Raw genomic sequence first — 24,374 nt, forward strand, 5'->3', positions numbered from 1 at the left:
GAACAGCAGACACTGGCTTTTACACATTACAATATCTCGTAGGACATCACACTAAGAAGGTACGCAAAATAAACAAGCGGAGCTATTACGCTATCTATACCCCACTGTAGTCATTGTCCAGAGAAACCATTTATTATTATATTTTTACCATCAAGATCAAGCAGTGGTTTGGCTGATCATAGGTTTAAAGCCAACAGACACTTTCGCATTCATATGTATAGTTATTAGTATTGTCGATAGGTACTCGAAAATTACTCATCCATTACTTCGGTGTAGAGCGGAACATAGATCCGAGAGGGAAGATATAATGCTGCGAACATGTCATCATCTTGTATGGATGCAGTAAAATACCGAAAATAGCTAGTTGGTACCAAGTTATTACCCGCAAGTAATAATATTCGGCGCCATCCGCGATTAAGTTCTCCGATAATGCACTTCAAAGGGTCTGTGAAGTACCTATAGTACATGAACAGGCCCGCTAGCTTGTGAAGTTATTAGTTGTTACTCCATTGAGAAGCCCTCAATGGGTATACCTTCCATTTCCTTACTCCTTTGAAGGATTAATGACCTGCTAATAAGCTACTAACGGTATCTTTCATTGTTAAGATGAGCTTCGATTCTTAACATTAGATGTAAATAATTGTAATGTTCCTGCTTCCCCCGCCCCCGCCGGTCCGACCTTACGGAGCACTCCGCACCGCAAACATGTCAGCGGCAGCTATCGCCACACTCCACTTCTTTTTAGGGCTGGTTCACATGAATTCCAGTCCAGACATCTAATGAAATCAAACTTATTAAGAACCAGCTGTTGTTCGTATTCTTCGTCAGCGTTTATTGCTGTTTTGCTAAGTAAGGTAAAGTAGGACAAGTTCCCAATAAAAATTTACACCTATATTTTGTCTATGCAAACAGCCGAGACTACTCATGTTCGACTTAAAGCTTGAACTTGGTCCACAATTTTAAGAACAAAATCATTACGTTATGCATTAGCATGCCAAGATATTAACTGATCGTTTACGTAAGACTGTATTAGTACCTACCTACTGAAAATGTGAACAATGTTTTAATTCGAATCACTCCAGTAAGCGTTCTAGAAAGATAACTAGATCGACTGCCAATGTCGAATAAAGCAAGCTAGTTGACGCTTAACATTGGGTATGAGAGAGAGGGACGATAGCATATTGGACCGTTTCCCTCGCACGCGATCACATTAAGTTAAGTGTATTTTTAATTTATTTGCATCATTTGCTTTTCAGGGGACAAATTCAGTGTCATTCAAGTACATTGTTAGCGCGTCACAATATGTACTGGGATAATGGACTTATCCGTGCTTACCTACCTAACCAATCCATTTGTAGGCCGTGTGGTGACGGCAGCTGATCTGAATACAGTTGTCACAACCCTTCCAGTCGGCCCCGCGTGGTGATTATGGGCAACCCCTCCCATTGGGGAGAGCTCCTAAACGTGGACAAGATATACAGCCAATAATTTTCGAAGGAGTGGGCTAGAAATAGGTTGTGTATGTATAAGATTGAAACAAGAAAATTATCTGAAAATAATTTAATTATCTTTTCTTCGACAGGTGTTTTTTCGCGCGAGCGGCGTTTCCGCTCACCGCACCAGACGCTTCAGAACGCGCTGCTAACTCAATCAGTCGCAAAGCGTTTTGAATCTTGTTTTCACTTAACGTGAAAATGGAAAGGACGAGTGATACTCTTTTAAATAATGTCCGCATTAATGCGCTTTCGTCTTTATGTTGTTTAAAGTCGCTGTTTTTATTCATATCGCAATTATTGAGCGTAATGAAAAAGTAATTAACAGAAGATAACTAAAAAACAAAGAATCAATGCACTACTCGCAAGGTGATTATAGAATTCGAGATCAAAGCGCACAAATGAGGACACCGTACCTCCTGCCTAATTGATTATTACACATAAATAGCCCTCAACAGCAATCTTAACTAAAAAGCGGGCTAACCTGTTAGGGAAGGCAGTTATATTAAACTCCCTCATCAGTTTCTACGGGGACTAATACCGGAACGCTAAATCACTTAGCGGCACGACAGTAACTAGCCCTGGCCAGAGCCTCCCCGCAGACCAGACCAGAGAAAATTCAGGAATTAATAATTTCTGACGAATCGAATTCAGGACCTTCCACTTCAGAGCACAGGGCGGACCGCTGCGCTAGAGAGGTCGTCGAACCTTATTATGACTGACCTCCATTACTAGCACTTCAGTCTTGATTGCAGTCATTTTGGAGCTACAAGTGCGACGCTGTTACACGAAAGTCCAAGGAACTAGAATTAGTATCCATTTCTAAAACAGTTTATTAGTTCCTGAGCCACTCGAATGTCAGATGTAGCGCTTCGAATGAGGACAAACAGTAATTTGTCTAAGAACAGCCAGTCGTGTGTTAGTAACAGGTGTTAGAGCCTAGAATTATTTAGAATTAGTTGTCACCTTCATTACAATTAACTGTAGGAACTTACTCCTCGACATCGACACATTAATAATATCTTACACATGTATGCATACACAAGGGAAACTAGTGAGCAGCATAAAACATAATTGTCTATTACACTAGCGCTGTACTGCCCGGTGACCGAGCAGAACCTGCCGATGTTACTGACACGAACACGACATCTGGTTGCGCTCGTAGCTACCGAGGCAACGTATACACTAACACACCACCATAGTGAGCACGTAACGCATTACACTCTTGCTGGAACATTCACAATTCTTCTCACTTCTTAATTCTCGTAATTTGACTTGCAATGACAATCTACTCATAATTGCAACAAACTTGAAACACGCGGCACCGCATGCCGGGAACCTACACCGGAGTACTAATATACTCTCGACCCGTCGGTGAGTAATGTTTTGAATAAAAACTGTAACCGGTAGAAAATCACCACGGAGAGAGCGATGTTTGTGCTGACCGTCTAGAGCACGAATCACGAGTACGAGGAGGCATAGTGGTATCGTTCAAGGAATGGCCGCCCGTGGCGCAGCGGCCACTAGGTGCTGTTGGGCAGGATGTAGCACTCGTCGATGTTGGGCTTCTTGTCGCGGTCGTCCTCGCTGCCGTGGCCCGAGTTGGACAGGTTCAGGACGCTCTCCTGGTGGTAGGCGTTCACTATGGAGATGTGGCTGCCCTCCTCCGCGTCCAGCAGGTCGTGCAGCATGTTCAGGCAGTTGCGCTTGAAGAGCCTCTGCTTGCGGGCCGGCAGCTCCTGGTAGTCGTTGTAGATGCCGCGGAAGAACTGGAAGTAGGAGGACGTCTCCTCGGGCCCGAAGGCGGAGCTGCAGCTGTCGTCGTTGAGGGCGGAGGGCGGCGGGCCCGCGTCCGCGCGCGCGCCCATCTGGAACCACGGGCTCTGCAGGAACGGCTTCACGTCCACGCTCTCCGGCGCGCTGTCCGGCAGCTCCATGTCCACCATGGTGGGCGAGAACGACGAGAACGACGTCGGCCGCCTGCAAGCACACCACCCACCTGTAGCTACGACATTGACTCCTAGTACCGAACCAAGTATTACACACACACTTATATAGATAAGTAGTGCAGAATACTATTATACCTACATAATAAATAGATTAAACACACGCTACCGCGTATATGAGACACATACGGATATATAAACTTTATTTAATAATTTTTTGGATTATAATTTGTTTGACAAAAATGGGCAGTGTTAGTGCCTTGGCAAAATCTTTGGTTATAGAAGATTAATGTTCTATTTTCAAAGTTTAATGAAATCGCAATTTGACTTAATTGCATAAGTGTATCAAATAAAGTTTTGCCCGAAACTATTGCGTTTGATCGGACACTCAAAAATGCTGAACCGGCTTAAACGTCCGTTCATAGTAAGTGGCTACAAAGTCTGTTTTTTTTTGTAATAATAACTGTCTGACCAAACCGACGGCCCACCTGATTGTAAAAATAAACCTATCAACTTTATCAAACCAACCAAAACTTTACAGGATATGCGAGGAACGCGTCCTGCAAAGTAACCCGGCCGCCCTGTGTCAATCAATGCGAGGCATAGGTATTAAGGCTCATGTTCCTGTAATTAACCCAGCAACCGCGCTGTTCAGACCGGAACACAGCTGCGAATGCTGCTGGGCGGCAACAAAGCTGCTTAGCGGCAGAAATAAAGAACTGTCACAAGAAGATGTACCACTACATAGAAAATTATATTTGAAGGCACGATGTGAGGAAAGCCAAATCAAGTGTTTTGCTTTCCTCGCGACGCATCATCTTAATCATCATTGATCATCCTCATCTTAACCGCAGGACGACTATAGGACATAGGTCTTCTCTCATTGCTGAGAGATCATTTGTCCACGTAGCGACGCGACGCACCAGCATAATGAAGTCGCGGTCCATCCATAAATTCGAGAGGTTTGCGCGCTCGTCACCCTCTCGCGTCTTAAAACTAACTCGCCTACTGCTACGGCAGTAATAATTATTTAAAACGTTCTTATGTAAGTGTTTGTAGTTTTTCTTGTTTACGGTAAAAGAGAGTGTTGCAACACACATTCATTGATAAAATATTAATCAATGAATCTGTGTAAAAAAAGATTGGTGTACACTATTTTTCTTTTTCATTTTGACAGTTAATTTTTTTTCCATTTATCCAATACAGAAAAAAATGGGCTCTATTTTTAACCGCCACGAACAAAACTTCACCAAATCCATCCATCCTGTCCATAATAAGCGTGGCATTTAACAGAGCTAATTATGGATTTCGTAATTATTGCCATTAACCAAAGGACCTGCCACTGCAGCATTCGTCAACATACACATTTATCATTGGAACTTCGTTCTTCAATCTTATACCAGCTTTCGTTTACGCTCTGCGCCAGCCGCCAGCTCTGATAAAGAAATTTTAAGGCCGCTACATTAGCATTCAGCATCTAAGTAGGTACTTTTTCTGTATCTTTCTGATTCTATAATGAAATCTATTTTATACACAATGCATAATTTATATTTAAACTTTGAACGCAATCCCATTCGTTTTTCTCCCTCCAAAGGCTACTTTTAAATAGCGAACAATGTCTTGAAATTTTATAAAATTGTTTTTTTTTAATTATTGTTTCTTGTCATCTCTTGTTTCGCAAAGTGTCTCGTTGTAATATGGATGGTCGACTTCGATGTTTACTACTAGATGGCATCATGGCGCTACTAAACGGATAAACTGAAAATAAGGCTATAATTTCGGCATCGGTTGTATGAGAACTGTAGCTTAGTGATAAAGCGCTCAGACCACGATAGCCACCGAGAGTCACAGGTTCTAATTCCACCACCCTGTGTTTTGCCATCATAAAACACGAAAGTACCAATGAATCAGTACACAGCCATAACATCATATTATCAACCGATCACCTTCCTATACAGGGCTCGGGTCCTCTCAGAATGATAACCACCACGTTGAAGCCGAGTGCGCCGGACTTCACAGACCCTCAAGGCATTGTGGTGAACTCTCACACATGCATGGTTCCTTACGATGGGATCCTCGCAACTTTGTAGAGTGTTAGTGCTATTGGTACTTTCGGTTGGTTTCAGGAAAAGAACTTACTCTGGGTTACCATCAATGAAAAAAAAGGTGACGCGTAACAGGCACTACGATGTTGTCTATGCTTCCTGGAAAAGAGCAAAGACACCATTTTGCATCTTCTCTAGCTCACGGGTAATTAGGGATTTTACGAAGCCTCAGGCATCCGCTTAAATCACCCTGAAGTGGCCTCTACAAATTTTTAAAAGTTTTGAACAGTATTTTTTTAGACTTCCCTTTTAAAAATTTGTCTTTTTTGTACTTAATAGTATAAACTTGAGAATATGTACCGATTTCTTTCCGATTGTGACCTGTAACGTAGAAATCATAGAACCGATTCTGAGGTTCTGGTGGAGATGGGCGTAGGCGGTCCCGGGATTTTATTTTATTTCAAACAACGATTCCAATTATTTATATCGATGATTTCAGGCAAAGTCGCGGGCAACAGCTAGTATTATATTTCCACGTATGTAGTCAGAATTTTGTGAATTCGCGCGGTAGTCTGTAGGTACCGGAAGTACAACATACTGGTCGTTTTGTGTCTCGCTAAGTCGCTAGCACGTCCGGCAAAGATACGAAATAATAATTTATGTCGTACCTATATTTTATTAGCGTATTTTAGACATAAATATTACCTAACGTTACTCAAACCAACACACTGATTTGCTGAATACTGAACTACTAGTATCTAATATTTCAAACTATATGTTTTGATCGATCCATCATATGGTCGAGTTCCAACTTTGTTCCACCAAATCTCGGGACGTTCCGCGACGCATGCCGGGCTATAACAATGTGTCATGCTAATGTGACGAGTAGGTACTCACTTCACATCCAATCCTTGCGAAGTATCATCCAGTTCTCGTTTAGTCGTTTTATTTGCCAATCTAAAATCATAAATAAAATCTTAGATATAGATACTACGTACTTGGATCACTACAACTGTACTCTACGGTCGCACCTACCGTCGTCGCGCTATTTGCTGAACATTCCGCAGCCTCTGCATTTGACATTTACGTTTGATTCTCTTTCCATTGTTCAGTTTATTTCCCATTCTTTAATTGCCACAACTTGAACTGAAGGCTTTAATTGGAAAGTTACACTGATGTACAATCGTATATCGAGACGCACCGGAGAGAAGCGACACAGGTCCGTACTGTTACTGTGCTGAGTTTCGATCAACACCGGCGAGGGGCGCGGGGCGGAGATCACCAAAGCCATACCAAAGCGCATATCGTAAAAATAAAAAAGATATATTTAGTGTTTATGGAATTAATCGCCAATCTATGTAGTTAAGTGTTTAAAGTATATTTATAATGGGAATCGAAAATTCACAATAAGGAAATACACTGCGTTTAGGCGAACGAGCTGCTGACTATTTACCTTATTTACCTTATTTTCTTAAGTACCTACTTAAAGTTTTACTTCGGTACAAAATATCTACTTTTGAGTATTTAAGTATCTACTTTTTTACCTAACTGCCGATGAATAACACACTCAATTTATATGGGATTATACGGACCTAAGGCATAATGTTTCAGATACACAGAGATGAATTGAATCCTACCTAATCAAACGATTTGCGTGAACGCCGACGAAATAGGCCTTAATACGGGAAAACCTAATGTATATAGGCTATTGTTAAAACGCACGGCTGGCGACCGGTGCCAGGCCGCCTACAGCATGTGTCACCCGAGGTGTCGGTACATTGGTCTGTACATGCTGCCATAACATCGGCCGTACTATCGATAGGTATTCTATATCCGGCATGACTCTCGCGGATTGTTTAGCGACGGCGTCGAGGCGCTAAGCCCGGCACACTGAGCGCGTGGTATCTGGGGCCTGCGGGCAGGGAGCACGAGCAACGGCCAGTCATACACCGGAAATTGACGTGTCACCGTACCGCACCGTAGTCACCGTCCGCCGGTTAGAATGAGCCGAAACTTTAAAGAAGTGGTGGTAAACTCACATGTCAGTGGCCATGTGCTCGCGCAGGAACTCCAACTCGTCGGCGAGGTACCAGCGCGACACCATGCGGCCGCGGCTGGTGCAGGTGCCGTGCATCTCGTTGCGCAAGTGCCGCGAGTACGAGTTGCGGATGTGCGACCACTTGCGCCGCACGTCGGCCACTGCGGATACAGACAAAGACACGTTAGCAAGTAGAGCACGCGGCAGACACGTACTTTTATTTACTCTTATTGTTCTATCAATCTACAAGTTATAGATCAATCTGACTAACGCCTATTACCGTCTAGTTGGGGCAGCCTAGAGAAAGAGAGAACGTTAAAGATTATTATCACATGTTAGAGATAAACATGGATACGACGGCTTAACGTGCTGCCCGATGCGTACAGACAACGCCAACTTTCAATCAGAAGTTTAGAAAGTTTTTGTGACCGAGCTCGTCTGGAAGAACTGACGCCAAGCAGCATTGCTGTGCTCGGCTCTAAAGTGCAGTCAGGTTGCCAGGAATAATAGCAATGTGTTAGTACTTATCGTCTAAAACCAATAAATCTGATGAAATATCCTATAAACAAAAGACATAAGCGTAAGTTTTATCCATATGTTTAAACACTCTAAATAAAACTACTGAGATGAATCAAAATGTGGGACAGGTTTTTTGTTTAATGTATTATATTAGTAGAGCTACCCTATTCTTAATCTGCCGTCGATAAGGATGCCTCTACTAGCTTTATGATTCTATCTAAAGATTTATGGATGGATTGCTTATTAACTTCTGGCAGAAGGTAAGAGATTGATTTAATTCAAAATAGTTCCAGATCGATCGGCTAATGGCCGCAATACAGAATTACAGACTAAGTGAGGGTAGCGTCTTGGAATCACGCGACACTCGTCTGCTGTACCATACCGCTCCAGCCCATGCTCCTGGCGACGTCGTCCCACAGGTTCTTGACCTGCGTGTAGTAGCTGGCGACGGGCATGTTGTTGCGCGCGTACAGCAGGCGCCGCTCGCGCACCAGCCGGATCAGCCGCCGGTCGTCTGCCTGCGGGGATACCGTATCTTTTTACTACGAGGGACAAGTTTTTTGGACGGAGAATGGCAGGCTTGTGATTCTCCCGAAGGGAAACGCCAGGCTTTCTACTTGGACGAAAACAACCCACAATGATGTAGTCGTATCATCAGCAAACAATACCGTCCTGTGCTTGTCTTTAGCACGGTAAGCAAGGTATACGAATCACACAGAAAAGGTCCTGAGGGGCACCTATTATAGTCCATTTTCCAGCCATGTCAACTTTTTGAACTCTACCATTTAAATAGGTAATCATGATATCTTTTTACACAACATATTGTACACAAACTTCTAAGGACAAATTACAGAAAACGCCTAGTGCGTGACTACTCGCAGGCTTCCAATATATTTTGTATTAACTCAACTCCATTTTAAAACAGGTAGATTAGCGTGCAATACATCGTTCTTATCGTACACATAGTACAGATATTGGTCTAAAGTTAAAGTGGTCAGTACTACTACCCGATTTGAATAATTTACTGTTTCATTTAGTCAGGAAACACTGCCAGTCTACAATTCCGGCCCTCTTCAACATTCCCTATTCCCGATTCTCGGGAAGTCCTGGAACGTTGTTAGTCTGTGCGCCGCAGAACATCAGCAGGTCGACGTTTCTCAGGTCTCAGAGATCGTCCCTTGTTCTGTTGAGTAAGCCGTCACGCTGGCGGTGCTCGCGAGCGCGCTTTAACTGTAGGACATGCATGGAAGGCCGAGGCATGCTTATATACAAAACATAACTTATAAATCGTAACACCCTCTATCGATTGTACTTGTTAACCAGGAAGAAAATTTTGCGGGAAATAAACGTGTCGGTGATTATTCTGTCAGTCTTTCTGAGACACCTTTCTAGTAGAAACTTCTGAGAGGATTTTAATACAATTTAGCGTATTTATAATAGCTAACAAGCTGTGACCCGCGGTATCACCCGCGTTAACTAAAGGTGGCAACGTAATATAATATTTGTCGGATATCTTTTTCTTGTTTCTACTAAAGACCATTTCTTTCTATTTTTGTAGAACGGAGTATTTTTGTATGACTGGCCATTTCGAAAGCGCACACAGATAGAACAGATCGCATTTATGTTTATTCATCTAGCTGGTTTATAAATACGGTCGATTGGCGCAGTGGACAGCGACTCTGCTGAGACTTGAGTCCAAGGCCGTGGGTTCAATTCCCATAGTATATTTATTTAAACTTCTTCTTAATAGCGAATGTTATTTCTGCATAAAACATATTTCTAATGGTAAAAGAAATATTAAAATAAGTTTAGAAGTTTCAAGGTTTATTGTTTACTATAAACGAACATATATTTTTTCTTAAAAAATTTAAGTTTATAGTGTAGAAGTATAGATAATATAGAATAGCAATAGATGGGTTTGTCAGAAGCAAGCTGAGGAACCTTTGAATTCTGAGATTACATAGTAGGTACCTACCTACCTTTGCAATTTTATTTCATAACTCGCCAAGTCTTTATCGATTACAACAATTGCAACAAACAAAACTACCAATGAAATTATCAGACTAGATGTTTATTGTTCGTAAAGTTGTGATGAATATTATTTATGTAATTTAAAATGCATTATGCAACTTTATAAACGAATAAGCAACACGAAAATATACATTTTATTAGCAACGGCAGCTACAAGCAGCCATCACTTGAAACGCATGAACACATGAACATCACCAACGGCGATCACATAACGATTATGTTTCTACTTTTCAGTAATGAGCCATTGAAGCATTACTTTATGGAAGTAGTGCGGTGCTTAACCGTCCTAGGTACTACGTATTCGCGAACACTAGCTAGGTACATAGATTGGAATGGTTTTCGCTTGAGCATTACGCTACAAACCCTAGGCTAGGCGGCGGGAGAAACTGCGGGGCACAACTTGTTACGTAGTTCCAACCTACCTATATACGTTATTGAGATTCTATTTTGGGCCTACATTTTCGACTTGTTCACCTATCAATGTCTGAATATTTTTGCGACTTGTCTGTTTATTTGAGCTGTATGGAAATAGTCATAAATCTATAGCTGGAACAAACCAAATTGTTTAAACCATTTCTTTAATTTTTTTTGTATAAAGAAGATTAGTTTGCTAGCTCTGTACAGAATCTGCCACAATCTCAGTTAGGGAAGCACCTATTCCACGACTATCTTTATCGTATCGCTCAAATGTGCATTCGAGTTTAGCAATCGCCATTCATTAGATTATCCGCTGAGTGGCGGTTGGTGGCGAGTGGCGAATAGCGGCTACCTGCGACGAGTCCACCATGCGGCCCACGTCGCTCTTGCCGCGCTCCGAGCCCTCCCCCTCGCTGCCGCCGTCGCTGCACGTCCCCCGCGCCGCCGCGCTCTGGCGGGCGCGCTTGGCCTTGCTCTCCATGACGACACACTCACTGATTAAACTGTCTTCGGGCAGGCAGTGCTTGTCCGCGCGTGTGGCTGCTCGGAGCGTGGGGACGGCTCGCACTGGGCACGTCTCCCCGCGGCGGGCGCGCGGCGCAGACACGCCGACGCGCAAAGCGGCAGACAGACACGCGCAGCGGCAAGCAAGCCCTCCCGCTCGCACGCACGCCGCGCGACACGGGAACAAGCAAGCGCGCAGACGCCCCGAGCGGCCGCGGGCCACTTTTACAAATTCCACGCGGCCGGTATAGATTCGCCTCGGAAGTCGGACTCGGCCGAGCGCCCCGTTCTCTCGCCTACATATTTATATCCACTAGTTTTTATACATTTCGTGCTTCGTTTGTAAGAATGGCGATGAATAAACGAATTATATGCTAAACGAAATGTTTGCGCGTCCAGCTCCGCTTGCGAATCACCTTACGGGTTGTAAACGAGTTTTTTGGATCCAATAAAACAACATTCGATGTCTACCTGTACTTAGAACCCGCTACCCGTTCTACCTGTGACGCGGCTCGAGCAGCGAGCACATAAAGCTAACTTACTGCTCGTACAATTGAAATTTCAGGTAGGCAGGCTAGGTACCTGTCGAGCACTTTTAAATATCAATTCCATTTGATTAAGGTGACTCTACCAGCGCGGCGGAACTAAATATGGCTGCACAAATAAGATGAGAACATTTACGATTATTTCTGCATCACAAATGTATTTTGAATGAAAATGTAGAGCCAATTGATTCCGAACATTGTTTGACGCCAATACTTACGCATTGCACCCTAGAGATGTACTAGAAGAAAACATTTTTAAAAAATTATCTTCTACCACAGCTTTAACAACTGTCATATAATTCTGTCAGTCTCCCGTCTGAGAGTTAGCCCTGCTGGAAAAGTTTCGTATTATGAACATGAATGTTTATCTGTATATTATCTGTATTTATGTATATTATTCATTAAAAAAATCATCAGTCATCTAAGACAAGCACGCTTACTTTGGGGCTCGATAACGATGTGTGTGTGGTCGTATTCTATATATTTATTTACGGGATTTAGTACTAATTTAAAAGTGTGGCTGTTAGTGCGCTAGACATGTGTACACCACGGCAAACCGGAAAACGGAACCTTATATAATTTAGTTTATACGTTATTGTATCTTAGTATAATAACTCCAGCACGATACGTTCAAGTCGTAAAGGTTATTTTTAGAATACAGGCTATCACATTATTATGTTCGACGCTCTTTGATAATGAAGTAGCGAGGTATCGTGGATTACTGAGTGTATAATAACACGATATTAACATGTGTTTATAAGTTGACTAGTTAACTGCTTTTAGTATTTAATAGCTCACTACTGGGCAGGCCTACTGGTAGTAGGGTTCAAAATTATATGGTGGGCTGGTAATCTGTGATATTAGGCCATGATCGTACTTCAGTAGTATTATCAATACTGTGAAAACAGCTTAACATGCTCTCCGAGGAGTTAAGATAGAGAAAACCAAATCACATCTCCTTCTCCGGCCTGATACCAAACCCGAATCCAGGACCTCGCGGTCCATAGTTGACCAAGCAAGCCATTAGATCAAGAATAGGCATTACAAGTAGTGTTGCCCAAATGCAAGAACAAGACGAGACTTAGCCAGTCTTGGTCTTGGTCTTGCGCCAATACACCTGGTCTTGGTCTTGGTCTTGGTCTTGCGCTCCCAGTCTTGGTCTTGGTCTTGGTCTTGCAGCAAGAGTCTTGCAAGTCTTGCAATTACCTATTAGTCTATTACTATTTATTAAAGTTTACTTTAAATCTTAGAAAAACGTATTAAAATTGGAACATTGTGAGCTTGAATTAACATAGCCATAGTAAAGATCAAGCAGATTAATAAATAACTGAAGATTTGATAAGAAATTCGAAAAATCAACTGACCTATTCCGTTTTCCATGGAAGTAACTGTTTCTTAATAAACATTTATGATTTATAAGCTTACATTTGCTAAAACATGTAAAAAACAAATTAATTACAATAACTTGACTGTATTTTAAAGAACAATACTTATCTGTCTAGAAAGAGATTGAACCCTCAACTTATAAGAAATTTAATAAAAGAGTTTTACGATTTATCATTTATTTGAATAAAGCTGAAGAGTTCGTTTGTATGTTTGATGACAGAAGTTTTAAAATAAATAAATAAATCCTGAACGTCACTATACCTCCAAAGTTACTATTCCTCGTGGACGAAGTCGCGGGCACAGCTAGTAAATACTTACTCTCATCATCTCTCTCAGAGATATTCGAACACTTTTTTGCTATTTTTTCTTGTAAAAACCTAAGAAATATAATGACTAAATGTACAATAATAGTACCTAAGTAATTAGTTTAAAACCATATAAGTAATCAATATTATAATTACTTACTAGAATGAATTATTATGACATCTACTACCTATCCTCACCATTTTATCCTAATCATAATACTACTTGCGTGATCAGTATAATGTATTCATTTTCATTCTAAGCACTCTGAAACTTATTTATTCTTTGGAACACCTGTAGGTACTCTTAAAATTCGAAATTATTTTGCATGAATAGTGTCAAATGTTATGATTTCGGCGCGGCGGCGACGATTGTTTTAGATTTCAAAAGAAGCCGCCGGCGCGTGTATCATAACCATGTACTTCCGAAAAGCGGCAAATTTCTTTGAGAAGTAAGTACAAAACCTTTGATGCCGCATTATCAAAGTGCCGATGGTTAAAACATAACTATGCATGCACTCAGTTTGATTTTAATAGATATTTTTTTATTCGCTATGTTTATGGTATTAGTCGTAATGCGCATAGGTCCAGTTTTTCATATTCTTTGATATAGTTTTTTGCGTCTCATAGAATTCCTAAGCGTACCTACCTACCTATACACCGAACTGTTACACCTAACTACTCCGTGAAATAGCGCTAAGTCCTAGCTGCAAGACGCAAGAGTCTTGCAGGCTATGTCTTGTTCTTGCTCAAGTCTTGCACGGTCAGTCTTGGTCTTGGTCTTGCTAAAAATACGCGGTCTTGTTCTTGGTCTTGGTCTTGCAAAAACGCAAGAACAAGACCAAGACTGCAAGACCAAGACTGAATTTGGGCAACACTAATTACAAGACAGGTTATGTTCCCGGGTCCTGTATAGTTTCCTGATACCTAATAATAGTTGTTTAGCTAATTCGTTGTGGTCCCTCTGTGGAACTTTTCAGTTATTACGGTACCTATGTATTAAATGAAAAGTAATACCAAAATAATACCAGGCTAAGTTTTCGTGGACTATAAGACATGGCATTAGTCTTTAGTTGTATGTAATATAATGACCGCTTCATCGGTGATTATGACGAGGCTGTTTAATTAATGTTTTTGATTTGGATTTAGGGTCAGCTCACAGAACATGTGGTCTCAGAATGGTTTCAGAACCATTTGCCCGGAGCCTGCTGGTGATAGGCCCCTTTCTTTTAAATGCATGGGAAATCAAAAAAAAAATCGCGGATGAAGACGCGGGCAGTAGATAGTATTATATTATATGAAGTACATACAATGTTCTTAAACACAAAACAAACTAGCACCTTTATACTTACTCAATGGTGAATTTAAAAGCAGAGCATCTTTTTTCAGTTATATTATGTTGATTGTCCATGATTGATTTGTTGATTTGTCTGCAGGTGTCCAGTGCAGCAGCGAAGCAGTGAGGCGGCGGTAGCGGGCCTCGAGGAGGAGATTCATCTTCGGCTCCCCCAGATTAATTGAAAAGATACCTGTCGCCAGCTCCGAGAATAATTTTATTAATATCCGCCCAGCTTGCGCATTATGTCCGCTTTATGGCTCTTTTAAAAACCTCTCAACTTTACAACACTTCGAAAAGTTGGGCGATAAATTCGCGCTCCCTTGGAAGCCGACTCCACCCGCGAGGGGCGACAGGAGTCAGCCTTCTATCGTACCTACTGCGTACTTTGGTATCAATTTTAAGAGCCACGCTCATCCTCTGATTGGCAAATTTGAATTGGGGTATAATTTTACGCGAGGCTGTCCCCCTCGGCTCGGCATACAAATGCTCTTGAATTGCGCGGGGAATCGCGCTCCTATGGCTCACGACTCTCTGCGGCTCGTTATGCTTGCGGCACACCTCCCCCACGCCAACATTAGGATTAGACCGGTGCCACTCATTAGTCCCTAATTTAAGTTTCATCTTTTAATTTAATCATCCCCTCCCATAACGAACGCGTGAGTAGAGTAGGTAACCGCTGATGGTGCAACCACTGCATGATTTCGCTTGCAAAAGCTACTTAGATGTCCACCGCCGCCGGCCTGCCCGAGTGACCCATAGAGGTGTGTGGTGTAAACAGCTGTGCAGTGTATAACAGCGGAGCGCAAACACTCATACAACAAAGTATATGAGAACAATCGCCATTTTAATCCGAGGAAGTAGTACGACGTACCACGTGGATGTAAAACGTGTAACAGAATAACGAAATAATATTGAAGGGTACATGAGTATATTTCACAAGGCATCACCATGCAAAAAATATTAAATAAAAAAAAAACATATTTATTTTTCCATAGAAATTATATCCATATCCCGTAATTCAAAACATTCTAAGTGCTTAGTTATGACAACCCTATTTTAGATAAAAGCCCGACACGCGCATAGGACCTATGCCCTAAAAAACATAACACAGTACAGTACAGTAATACGCTGCTTTTTTTTGTCCCCACTTACATATTCATTAGAAGAAATAAAATTGAAACCAAGAATAGTATCTTATCAAGTGAAGTGTTCCTACTTGTACCTATAGGTACCACTTTCGTTCCTACAAAGTATTTAACCTCTAGCTGTGACGCTCCTCTGATCTCCAATATATCCAAAAATACTTAAATGTTATGCAGAACGTAAATGTGAAAGTGTAACTCTATCTTGATTTACTGAGCAATTCAGAGCGTCGTCACACTGAGCTGTTGCTCGCTGCATAGCGGCATGCGGCAGTAGCTACCTTCATTTTGAGCCCGGAAAGCGGCGCGCGGCCGTTGTAGCTTTGTGGATGGGCAGCATCTGCGTCGTTAACTTATACGCCATTTTTAATGTCTTTACGGCTATGGGATGGCGAGACAACACGGAGGTAAAAGAAACGGCTATGTGTGTGTGAAGACTCGCACGTCGAGCGAAGGATATCTATAAATAATTCGAATACACCAAAACGCCTGCCTAAGTTTGTTTGTTAAGTATAAAATTAGTGTAGATTTCATATTCAAATAAGAGCAGAGGTGTCATTATAGCTACTTAGTAACTAGGTACAAGCTTTCAATTATCTTAAACTACTTAAATTAGTTTTAGGAAAATACTTTTTTAAGAACCTATATGCATAGACAACCTATATGCATTCAAGTTTTTTGGCCACACTCAAGGAATGAGGGGTCGATTGAACGATTGGTGGTGCAAGGACAGGTTGAAGGAAAAAGGGCAAGAGGGCGGTCACCTACTCGGTGGATAGATACGGTGAAATCGCTGACCCAGACAACTGTGGTAGAATGTTTTCGACACGCTACCAACCGCTAAAAGTGGAGAAGACTCGCGCGGGAAGCCGTGCAATCCAGTGATGCCTAGCGCCATGAAATTCATCTCAGCAGCCACGACCACTCTGCCAAGAGTGCACGACTAAGAAGAATATGCATAGACACCCCATCATGAGAACACAGTATATACTATTTATTACTGCTTTCAAAACTATACTAAAAAGGACTTAGTTATGTAGGTAAATACTAACCTTAACGTCTGAATTATTTTAAGCGTTTTTCGCGTTCTTTGCAGTGACAAGTAAATGTGAAGACTTGCGGAGTAGTGTGGTGGGTTGCGCCCCCACTTTTTATTTAAATATGCGGTTATGTGACTTCACTTTTTCACTTCTCTTTTCCCCGTCCGGAGCCCGCGCAGGTACCTGGCACACCACTACCACTACAGCGACTATTAACAGCAATTAACAATTACTATATTAAGTACTTAATTTTAGTAAATAATTGATGTCCTCTGCCTACAGGTTTAAGCCGACACAAATCAATTACCTAGATCTATGTAACTGAACGGTCTTTGTTAAGCCAACCGTCATAACCCCGAAGTATTAAATTTCTCTAAAGATAAACATCATAAATATAACGTTCTGCGAATTTTTTTTCTGCCTCCGAAAAAACCGGAAACTAAAAATTGTGTCGCTCGGTTTCTATGAACCCAGTCGGAAGGTGCACTACTCACACAAGCGAGCAAAACATATGTTTCCTTTGACAGAAAACAGCTGTTCTACATTCCTGGAACTTTTAGTTCTTTAACGGTTTCGGTGCTCAAGGAATAGGGATGATAATGGCGTGGCCTTGACACGGGCGGTCGCGATCAGCTGACGGTGCGTGACGCAGGCGCACGTTTTTATGAGCGCGTGACGTAAACAGGACGCGCGCATTCAAAGGCGGAGCAGGCAAAGAAGGGGCAAATACATTTTGTTCGAAATTACCTGCTTTGTTTATTTATTTCAATTTTAAAGACACTGCAACTGCAACTGTTCCATATAGATATGAATAAGTATAATAGACTGATAGTACCTTCAAATGACGTAACGTGAACCGTCGTACATGCATCATATTAGTTAAGAAGATGTCTAGAGTAATTACTGGATAACTTTCAAGTCGGTAAAACAACTAAAGCAAATGTATATATTGTAGGAGTGATAGGTAGATATGAAATATTAAAGACCAAATAGTACATAAATGTTTATTAAGTCGATTATTCACGTATAAACCAATATACCTAATTATCAGTATTTTATTCAATGACATAGGTAAAATAGCCAACATTATACTGAAATAGCGAACATTATGTGTATAGCTATTACCTAATATAAACGTTCAGCTTGCGTGTGTAAGTTCCCGATTAAAAACACGAAAAGAAAGTCAAATCAATGATTAATCATTACTCTTATTTGATAACCTATCTTGGGTGGAGACTATACATTTGATGGAGATCTAATTTGAAGGACAGAAACCCTTACCGGAGATCAACAAGACCAACGTAATGGTACCTGTGGTATAACTGTATAACCAGTGGTAGCACAAATAGAATACTTCGAAGTCAGGTTTAATTATTCATAAACACAAGTATCTTAATGCGGTGATTGAAAACAATTGTTCAATCAATTAAGAACAAGTTAATTATTATGAAAAATACATTTGGCTGTTATCTTCAGTCACATTTATAACTTTATATAATGTCTTAATTTAACCTTGATAATACACCGTTACCTTACTTTGATACCGTGTCACCTGCTGCGTTCTTATATTATATCACAGTATTACTACATACGTACAGGCAATGTTGTATAAAAGAACTTGCAGATGATACTTTTTTTATTCCGTCAATTAGTTATTTGTCAATGTTCGGTACCTATCTAATTATTTTTAAATTAGTTTGTAAAACATATCTTGTTGATTACAGACTGAATAACAGCTTATCAACGTGTCGTTGGTGTCCCATACATACCACATAGCTTGATGATTTTTTTAATTTAAAAAATATAAAAAGATCACTCGGTACAAGTCAATTACGCGGTATTATTTCTAAAGGTACGGAATCATTTCAGAAATAACGTGCCTCACTCTTGACCTCATGTTACACATACATACATAGTAAGTGCGCCTCGACAAAGACTTCATCCTTAACTTGCATTAGACGTCACTCTCGACAAGCTGGTATCGGTAAAGATATATAATACTTTAAATAAGTAGCTGTATAATATTATATCTATCTACAACTAAGACTGGACGTCGCCTTGCACCGGGTTACGGTAATAATCAATATGTACAATCTACACGATAGGTAGTGCTACTGCTGCGTATACACATCTCTAAACTACAGGGAGGGTTCAAAGGACCAACCACTCGCTTCCGCAGCACATTGTGCCAAGATTGCACTTCTTTTTTGCTTCTATTTACTTAGTTGAGAGATTAGTGGTCTGCTGAAGCAGCGGCACATTAAATACTAAATAATACCCTTAACTACAATACTGTTCGCTGGCAATGGAACTACACACTAAACTTTGGGCCATCGTTGGGCAATCAATTTGGCAGTCACTTTGGCTGGCACTTCTGTACAGTTCGGCGATGGCGTCGCTACACAACCGCTGTTTTTTGGAAACAATGGTTCCCCCGAGCCCGCGTCACTCGTCCGCCTCGCTGCTGCCGGCGCGCGCGGCGGGCGCGGGCGCCAGGCCGTAGTAGTGGTAGAGCGCGGGCAGCAGCGCGGCTCAGGAGGCCTTGTCGTCGTCCGCGCCGTCCGCCTCGCTGCTGCCGGCGCGCGCGGCGGGCGCGGGCGCCAGGCCGTAGTAGTGGTAGAGCGCGGGCAGCAGCGCGGCTCAGGAGGCCTTGTCGTCGTCCGCGCCGTCCGCCTCGCTGCTGCTGGACGAGCGCGCGCGCGCCCACAGGCTGGCGTAGCTCTGCTGCTCGGCCAGCAGAGCCTGCTCCGCCTCGATCACGGCGTTGAACAGCGTCTTCTTGATCTGGATCTGCGTGGGGTAGGGGAAGCGCTTGGCCGACTGGCACATGCTGTTGAAGAAGATGTCGAGCGGGTCGGGCGCGGCGGCCGGCGGCGCGTGCTCGCGCTTGCGCTCCTGGTAGTGCGCCTCCGTGAACTGCCGCTTGCTCTGCGCCTGTCGCAAACGACACGCGCTAGATCCACGCGCAACGCCCCACTCGGCGCGACCCGCAGCTCCACGCGGCTCCGCGGGGTCCGAATGGAGTATTGCGCATGTCTTACTAACATTATGTTAGTATTTAAAGCATACGTAAACATTATTCAAAATTTGCCAGTTCGAGGGGAAGGCAGAAATGTGAGCGCACCTTGCACAAGTAGTCGAGCTTGCGGTCGATGACGGAGAGGCGGTCGCTGGCTTTGCGCTTGGGCTCGGACTCCGGCTCCGACTCTGACTCTTCGGACGAGCGCGCGTCGCCGTTGCGCTGCGAGACGCTGCGCGCGGGCGGCGGCGGCGGGCTGGCGGCCTGCAACAGGACTCGTGAGCACCGAGACGCCCAGGGGTGGGAGCCGACGGAGAGGCATCTAGAACTTAGACCCTCCGCGCGCCTCCCGCATGCCTCAATATAATTAATCTTCCACTGTCGAAATGGACACGTTCTAAATTTTAAAAACAATAAACTCGTTAAACATATATTTTAGACGTGTCGGAACAAAAAGTCAATGACAACAAGCGGGGATAGCGCATTGGGTAGGAACTCGACTTCGCTTTCGGGGGGCCGAGTTCGAATCCCAGCACGCACTCCACACCACCTCTCACTTTTCGAAGTTAGGTGCGTTTTAATATATATATTAAAATGTCACTTGCTTCAGCGGTGAAGGAAAACATCGTGAGAAAACCTGCATGCCTGAGAGGTCAACATAATGTTCTCAAGTGCCGTGAATTCACAGCCCATGCTCTGTGGTGGGCCGGCAAAGGGTTGATGGCAACTGGTGTGTGGCACCTTCTTGCGCACGTTCATGTGCGGCTGCAGGAACTGCATGGGCGCCATGTACTTCCAGGGGTAGGTCTTCTTGGGCGCGGGCGTGGCGCCCGGCTCCTTGGCCAGCATCTCGCTGTGGCGCTTGAGCGCGTCGCGGTAGCTGTCGCGCAGCTTCTTCCACTTCAACTTCACCTCCTTCACTGCAAGCACACGGTTACTGCGCATGTGCACCATCCGACAACTGCACAATCATTGTTCATCAATTTGGCGACAGATGGCGCTCTTTTGAAACTTAACAAACCCTTGGGAGATTTTCACAAACAATAATGATTTCGATGGTTCGCCTAGTATTGTGCAGCGTGTATTCAGTTGGGACTTTTATAGAGCCTGTTGTGTGTACTCTTGTTTATAAGATACAATAAATAAATTATAATAATAAGGTATACCTACGTTATTTAAACTTCTTATTCTGTCTCTTTGTACAAATGTCATTACAATTTGGATTACGTGGTCAACTCAGATAATGTCTGCGTGAAACAAATTCTACCTTATCTAAACTTAATAATTTCATTCTTCAGATTTGGATTGATATTCACTTATAATACCTACATTTTTTTTCAATTGGCTGCTGGAACAAATAATCAACACACTCAATCAAATACACAACAGACTGTTGTATCGACTATGATTTCAAGACAAGACAAGAAAAAAAACAAGACGACCCAATGGAGCTGGCCGGCTGGCACGGGCGGGCGATATTTGTTCACGGGGAAAGGACAAAATTCATAGCTATCTCCTCTCACAGTTTTATTCAATGTCCAAGTATGAGCGTTAATATCTAATTATTAATATCTCGGTAGAACCTGCCTTCTTAACCGGTGGTAGAGTCACTACACACAGACAGACTTTACGTTTCAAAAGTGCTTATATTAGGCCTACTTGAAATAAATGAATTTTGAATTTTGATTTTTTTTTAAATTTTTTATAGGTATAATGTCAAATAGGTCTAAACTTCTTCATTCCCCTTTGCCGTGCTTTAGCAGGTGGACGAGTAAGAGTTATAACTTGTCGGTGGATATAGAGATATAATCATATGATAATTTTGTTTCTCCTGTCTATGCCTAATATGGCGAGTCTATCTACTCGTATCTACCTACCGATTATATTAGATTATAAAACTAATAGACATAAAATAGAAACGGGGACGTGACGTATCTACCTCCTTATTAATATAAAATATCACAGTGGGTAGATTAAAACCTAAAAAAAGTTAGTGGTACCTGCCTACTTAGTCCTAATAGACATGGCGACGAAACTGCGCACCGGCGGCTGCATCACCAAACCTAACAACTAACAAGACCAAATCCGCAGCTTGAAACAAATAATGGGTCATAACTCACGAAAAAAACGCTTACAAGATGTCTGAGCGGGCCACAAAAAATTAAGTTTGCGAAGCGCTGATAACACTAAGTTTCCCTTTTACTCATAAATCCTTGGTTGATTTGTATGAAATTGTTATATTATGGAGGCACATATAATTGCACACCTGTTTTAAAATTTGAAACAGAATAATGGCCGTGGTAGAACCACGCAGAATAGGTTCCGCGGGACTAACACGCAGCGAAGGGCTCCGCAGGTCTGCGGAAGCCCCGTGACCTGCGCAAATCGGTTCAGCCGTCTCGACAAACAGGCAGGAATTTTATTTGTATTTCAGACGTTCCTGTAGTTGGAATGTGGATATTACATTAATCACGTAGGTATTCAAGTTTGGATCTACAAATATGTAAGTAGGTACCTACCTAATTGATAGATTAGGCAGCCACCTACTTATCTTAATCTATTATTATCGAACGGGTAGGTATTACGAAGACAATTATTGTGATGTTAATCGCGCGGGCGCGGGGCGGGGGGCGCGGGTGGGTACGCACCTGACGAGAGGTCGGTCTCCTTCATGACCTCTGCCCAGGCGGCGTCCTTGAGCTCCTGGTCGCGGTACTCGATGGCCGTGGTGTTCCACAGGCACGGGAAGCGGCGCACGCTCTCGATGAAGTGCTCCATGGCAGCGCGCGCGGGCTCCGGGCGCGGACTGCGGCCCGGCCCGCGCGGCGCCGCCGGCCCCGCGCGGCCCCGCGCGCCGCGGGCTCGCCACGAGCCAAGCCTGCGTTCTGCCACACTCAACTGCGACGACTCTCCCGCCGCGACGGTTCACGTTGCTCATTGCGGGGTTCGATGCCCGACTCGGTTCGATTTGAAAATTTAACTCATCTAGCTACACATCAATACGAGAATCTTACCGTGTCGATTCTTTATACAATCGCATTGCAATTCGAATATCTATTATGTTTCCGAATAAGGAGGCAATAATATTGAAAAACGCTACATAGTTACGTAATATGTTAAGTTATCCGGTTCACGTTTTGTTAGCTGTCGCAGTGACAGCGTAACGAATGACAACTACCTCCGACGCGACGTGTACGTAACTCGTAACTACTACCTAACCAGTAACACCCGCCACCTCTGTACAGCTACTTACCTCTCTCAACCGAACAAACTTTTCAATGGGATTTGATTGTAGGTACGTCATTAAACTGAAAAAGAAACCTGCAAAGTTTCAGTCAGACTGAAAGGCCAAAAGAAACATTTAAACAACGACCTCATAATAGCGTGACATGAATTTGTTGCGTTTTGATAAGTCCGATTAATTTTAGCCTATCAGCGGGACGGTACAGTGGACGAGGTGCACCGAGCTAAACTCGCAGCCAACGACTCGGCGGTACAGTGGACGAGGTGCACCGATCTACACTCGCAGCCAACGACTCGGCGGTACAGTGGACGAGGTGCACTGATCTACACTCGCAGCCAACGACGCGGCGGTACAGTTTTTTTTTTATGTACTAAAAATCATATGTATTGCTCCGGCGCAATACATATGATTTGGTGCGGTAACTGCGGTAAGTCGTCTACATACAAAAGGTATGAAAAATAAACTTTTCAAAACGTTAAGTTATGGGTAGGTAGGTAGGTAATATCGTAAGTGCGTGTTGCCATGATGACTTACGGATCCGAAGCGTGGTCGCTTACTAGGGCCTCGTAAGAAGGCTCAGAGTTACTCAGCGGGCGATGGAGAGAGCAATGTTGGGAGTATGTTACGTGCTCAAATGAGAAATTAGGAGATCTATAGAAGAACCAGAGTTACCGACATAGCATAGTCAGTCGCAAAGCTAAAGTGGAAATGGGCGGGCCACAAAGCTCGAAAAACCAATGGACGTTAGGGTTCCAGGGTGCTGGAATGGCGACTCTGCACAGATAAACAAAACGTTTGTTGTCGGATCCAACCGAGGTGGACAGACGACATCAAACAAGTCGCTGGGAGCCGCTGGAAACAAGCGGCCTAGGACCGGACCGACCGACGATTTTGGAACGCCCTACAAAAAACCATGCCATGACATAATATAAGGAATCAGATAGAGCAAGTCTAACGAACTTGCAAAAATGTTTTAAAATTTTGTATACATTGCGTATCACGGGCACCGTCGTGCCCGATTTGATTCGATAATGAAGCCACCCTCTTGTTTAATATTTAACAATTAATAAATTTATGACTTTGTTAATTAAAACATATAAACAAATTGAGATGTATTATGATGAGTGTAAATGATATAATGAAATTATGACCAGTGTAAATGTTTGTGTAAAATACAAGCAGCCATAGGCAAAATAATTATACTCGTAGTTTTATCATCTGTCAGAGCTATCTATCGGTATTGTGGAGTTCTCTTGGTCACCAATAAATTCAAAAAAAAATCTTGTATATTTTTTTATTCCATTACAATTTAGCCTTAGCAAATTAAATTAACGTATCCGGAACATGGAATAGGAGAAGGTTAC

General features: G+C 42.7%; 2 protein-coding genes across 2 annotated transcripts; both read right to left on the minus strand.

Moving 5' to 3' along the window:
- Positions 1 to 1,545: 1,545 nt before the first annotated feature.
- On the minus strand, positions 1,546 to 11,066 carry LOC120631085. Its single transcript, XM_039900513.1, has 4 exons — positions 10,842 to 11,066; positions 8,424 to 8,559; positions 7,524 to 7,683; positions 1,546 to 3,473 (listed from the first exon to the last, which is right to left on the minus strand). Exons 1-4 carry the CDS (start codon positions 10,968 to 10,970, stop codon positions 3,017 to 3,019), a joined length of 882 nt encoding a protein of 293 aa, XP_039756447.1. The 5' UTR covers positions 10,971 to 11,066; the 3' UTR covers positions 1,546 to 3,016.
- A 6,671-nt stretch (positions 11,067 to 17,737) lies between these two features.
- On the minus strand, positions 17,738 to 22,558 carry LOC120631087. Its single transcript, XM_039900514.1, has 5 exons — positions 22,415 to 22,558; positions 20,508 to 20,686; positions 19,872 to 20,030; positions 19,313 to 19,681; positions 17,738 to 19,204 (listed from the first exon to the last, which is right to left on the minus strand). The coding sequence occupies exons 1-4, from the start codon at positions 22,542 to 22,544 to the stop codon at positions 19,388 to 19,390; spliced, it is 762 nt and encodes a 253-aa protein (XP_039756448.1). The 5' UTR covers positions 22,545 to 22,558; the 3' UTR covers positions 17,738 to 19,204; positions 19,313 to 19,387.
- Between the last annotated feature and the right edge of the window lie 1,816 nt (positions 22,559 to 24,374).

This window comes from Pararge aegeria, chromosome 17, assembly GCF_905163445.1.
Source record: "Pararge aegeria chromosome 17, ilParAegt1.1, whole genome shotgun sequence".
Lineage (NCBI taxonomy): Eukaryota > Metazoa > Arthropoda > Insecta > Lepidoptera > Nymphalidae > Pararge > Pararge aegeria.

Coding starts and splice junctions, on each gene's coding strand:
- LOC120631087 (XM_039900514.1), bottom strand. CDS start 22,544: ATGGAGCACTTCATCGAGAGCGTGCGCCGCTTCCCGTGCCTGTGGAAC. Junction 20,031..20,507: donor ACATGAACGTGCGCAAGAAG/GTGCCACACACC, acceptor GTCCTGTTGCAG/GCCGCCAGCCCGCCGCCGCC. Junction 19,682..19,871: donor AGCTCGACTACTTGTGCAAG/GTGCGCTCACAT, acceptor CGTTTGCGACAG/GCGCAGAGCAAGCGGCAGTT.
- LOC120631085 (XM_039900513.1), bottom strand. CDS start 10,970: ATGGAGAGCAAGGCCAAGCGCGCCCGCCAGAGCGCGGCGGCGCGGGGG. Junction 8,560..10,841: donor GCATGGTGGACTCGTCGCAG/GTAGCCGCTATT, acceptor GTATCCCCGCAG/GCAGACGACCGGCGGCTGAT. Junction 3,474..7,523: donor GAGCACATGGCCACTGACAT/GTGAGTTTACCA, acceptor GTGTGCTTGCAG/GCGGCCGACGTCGTTCTCGT.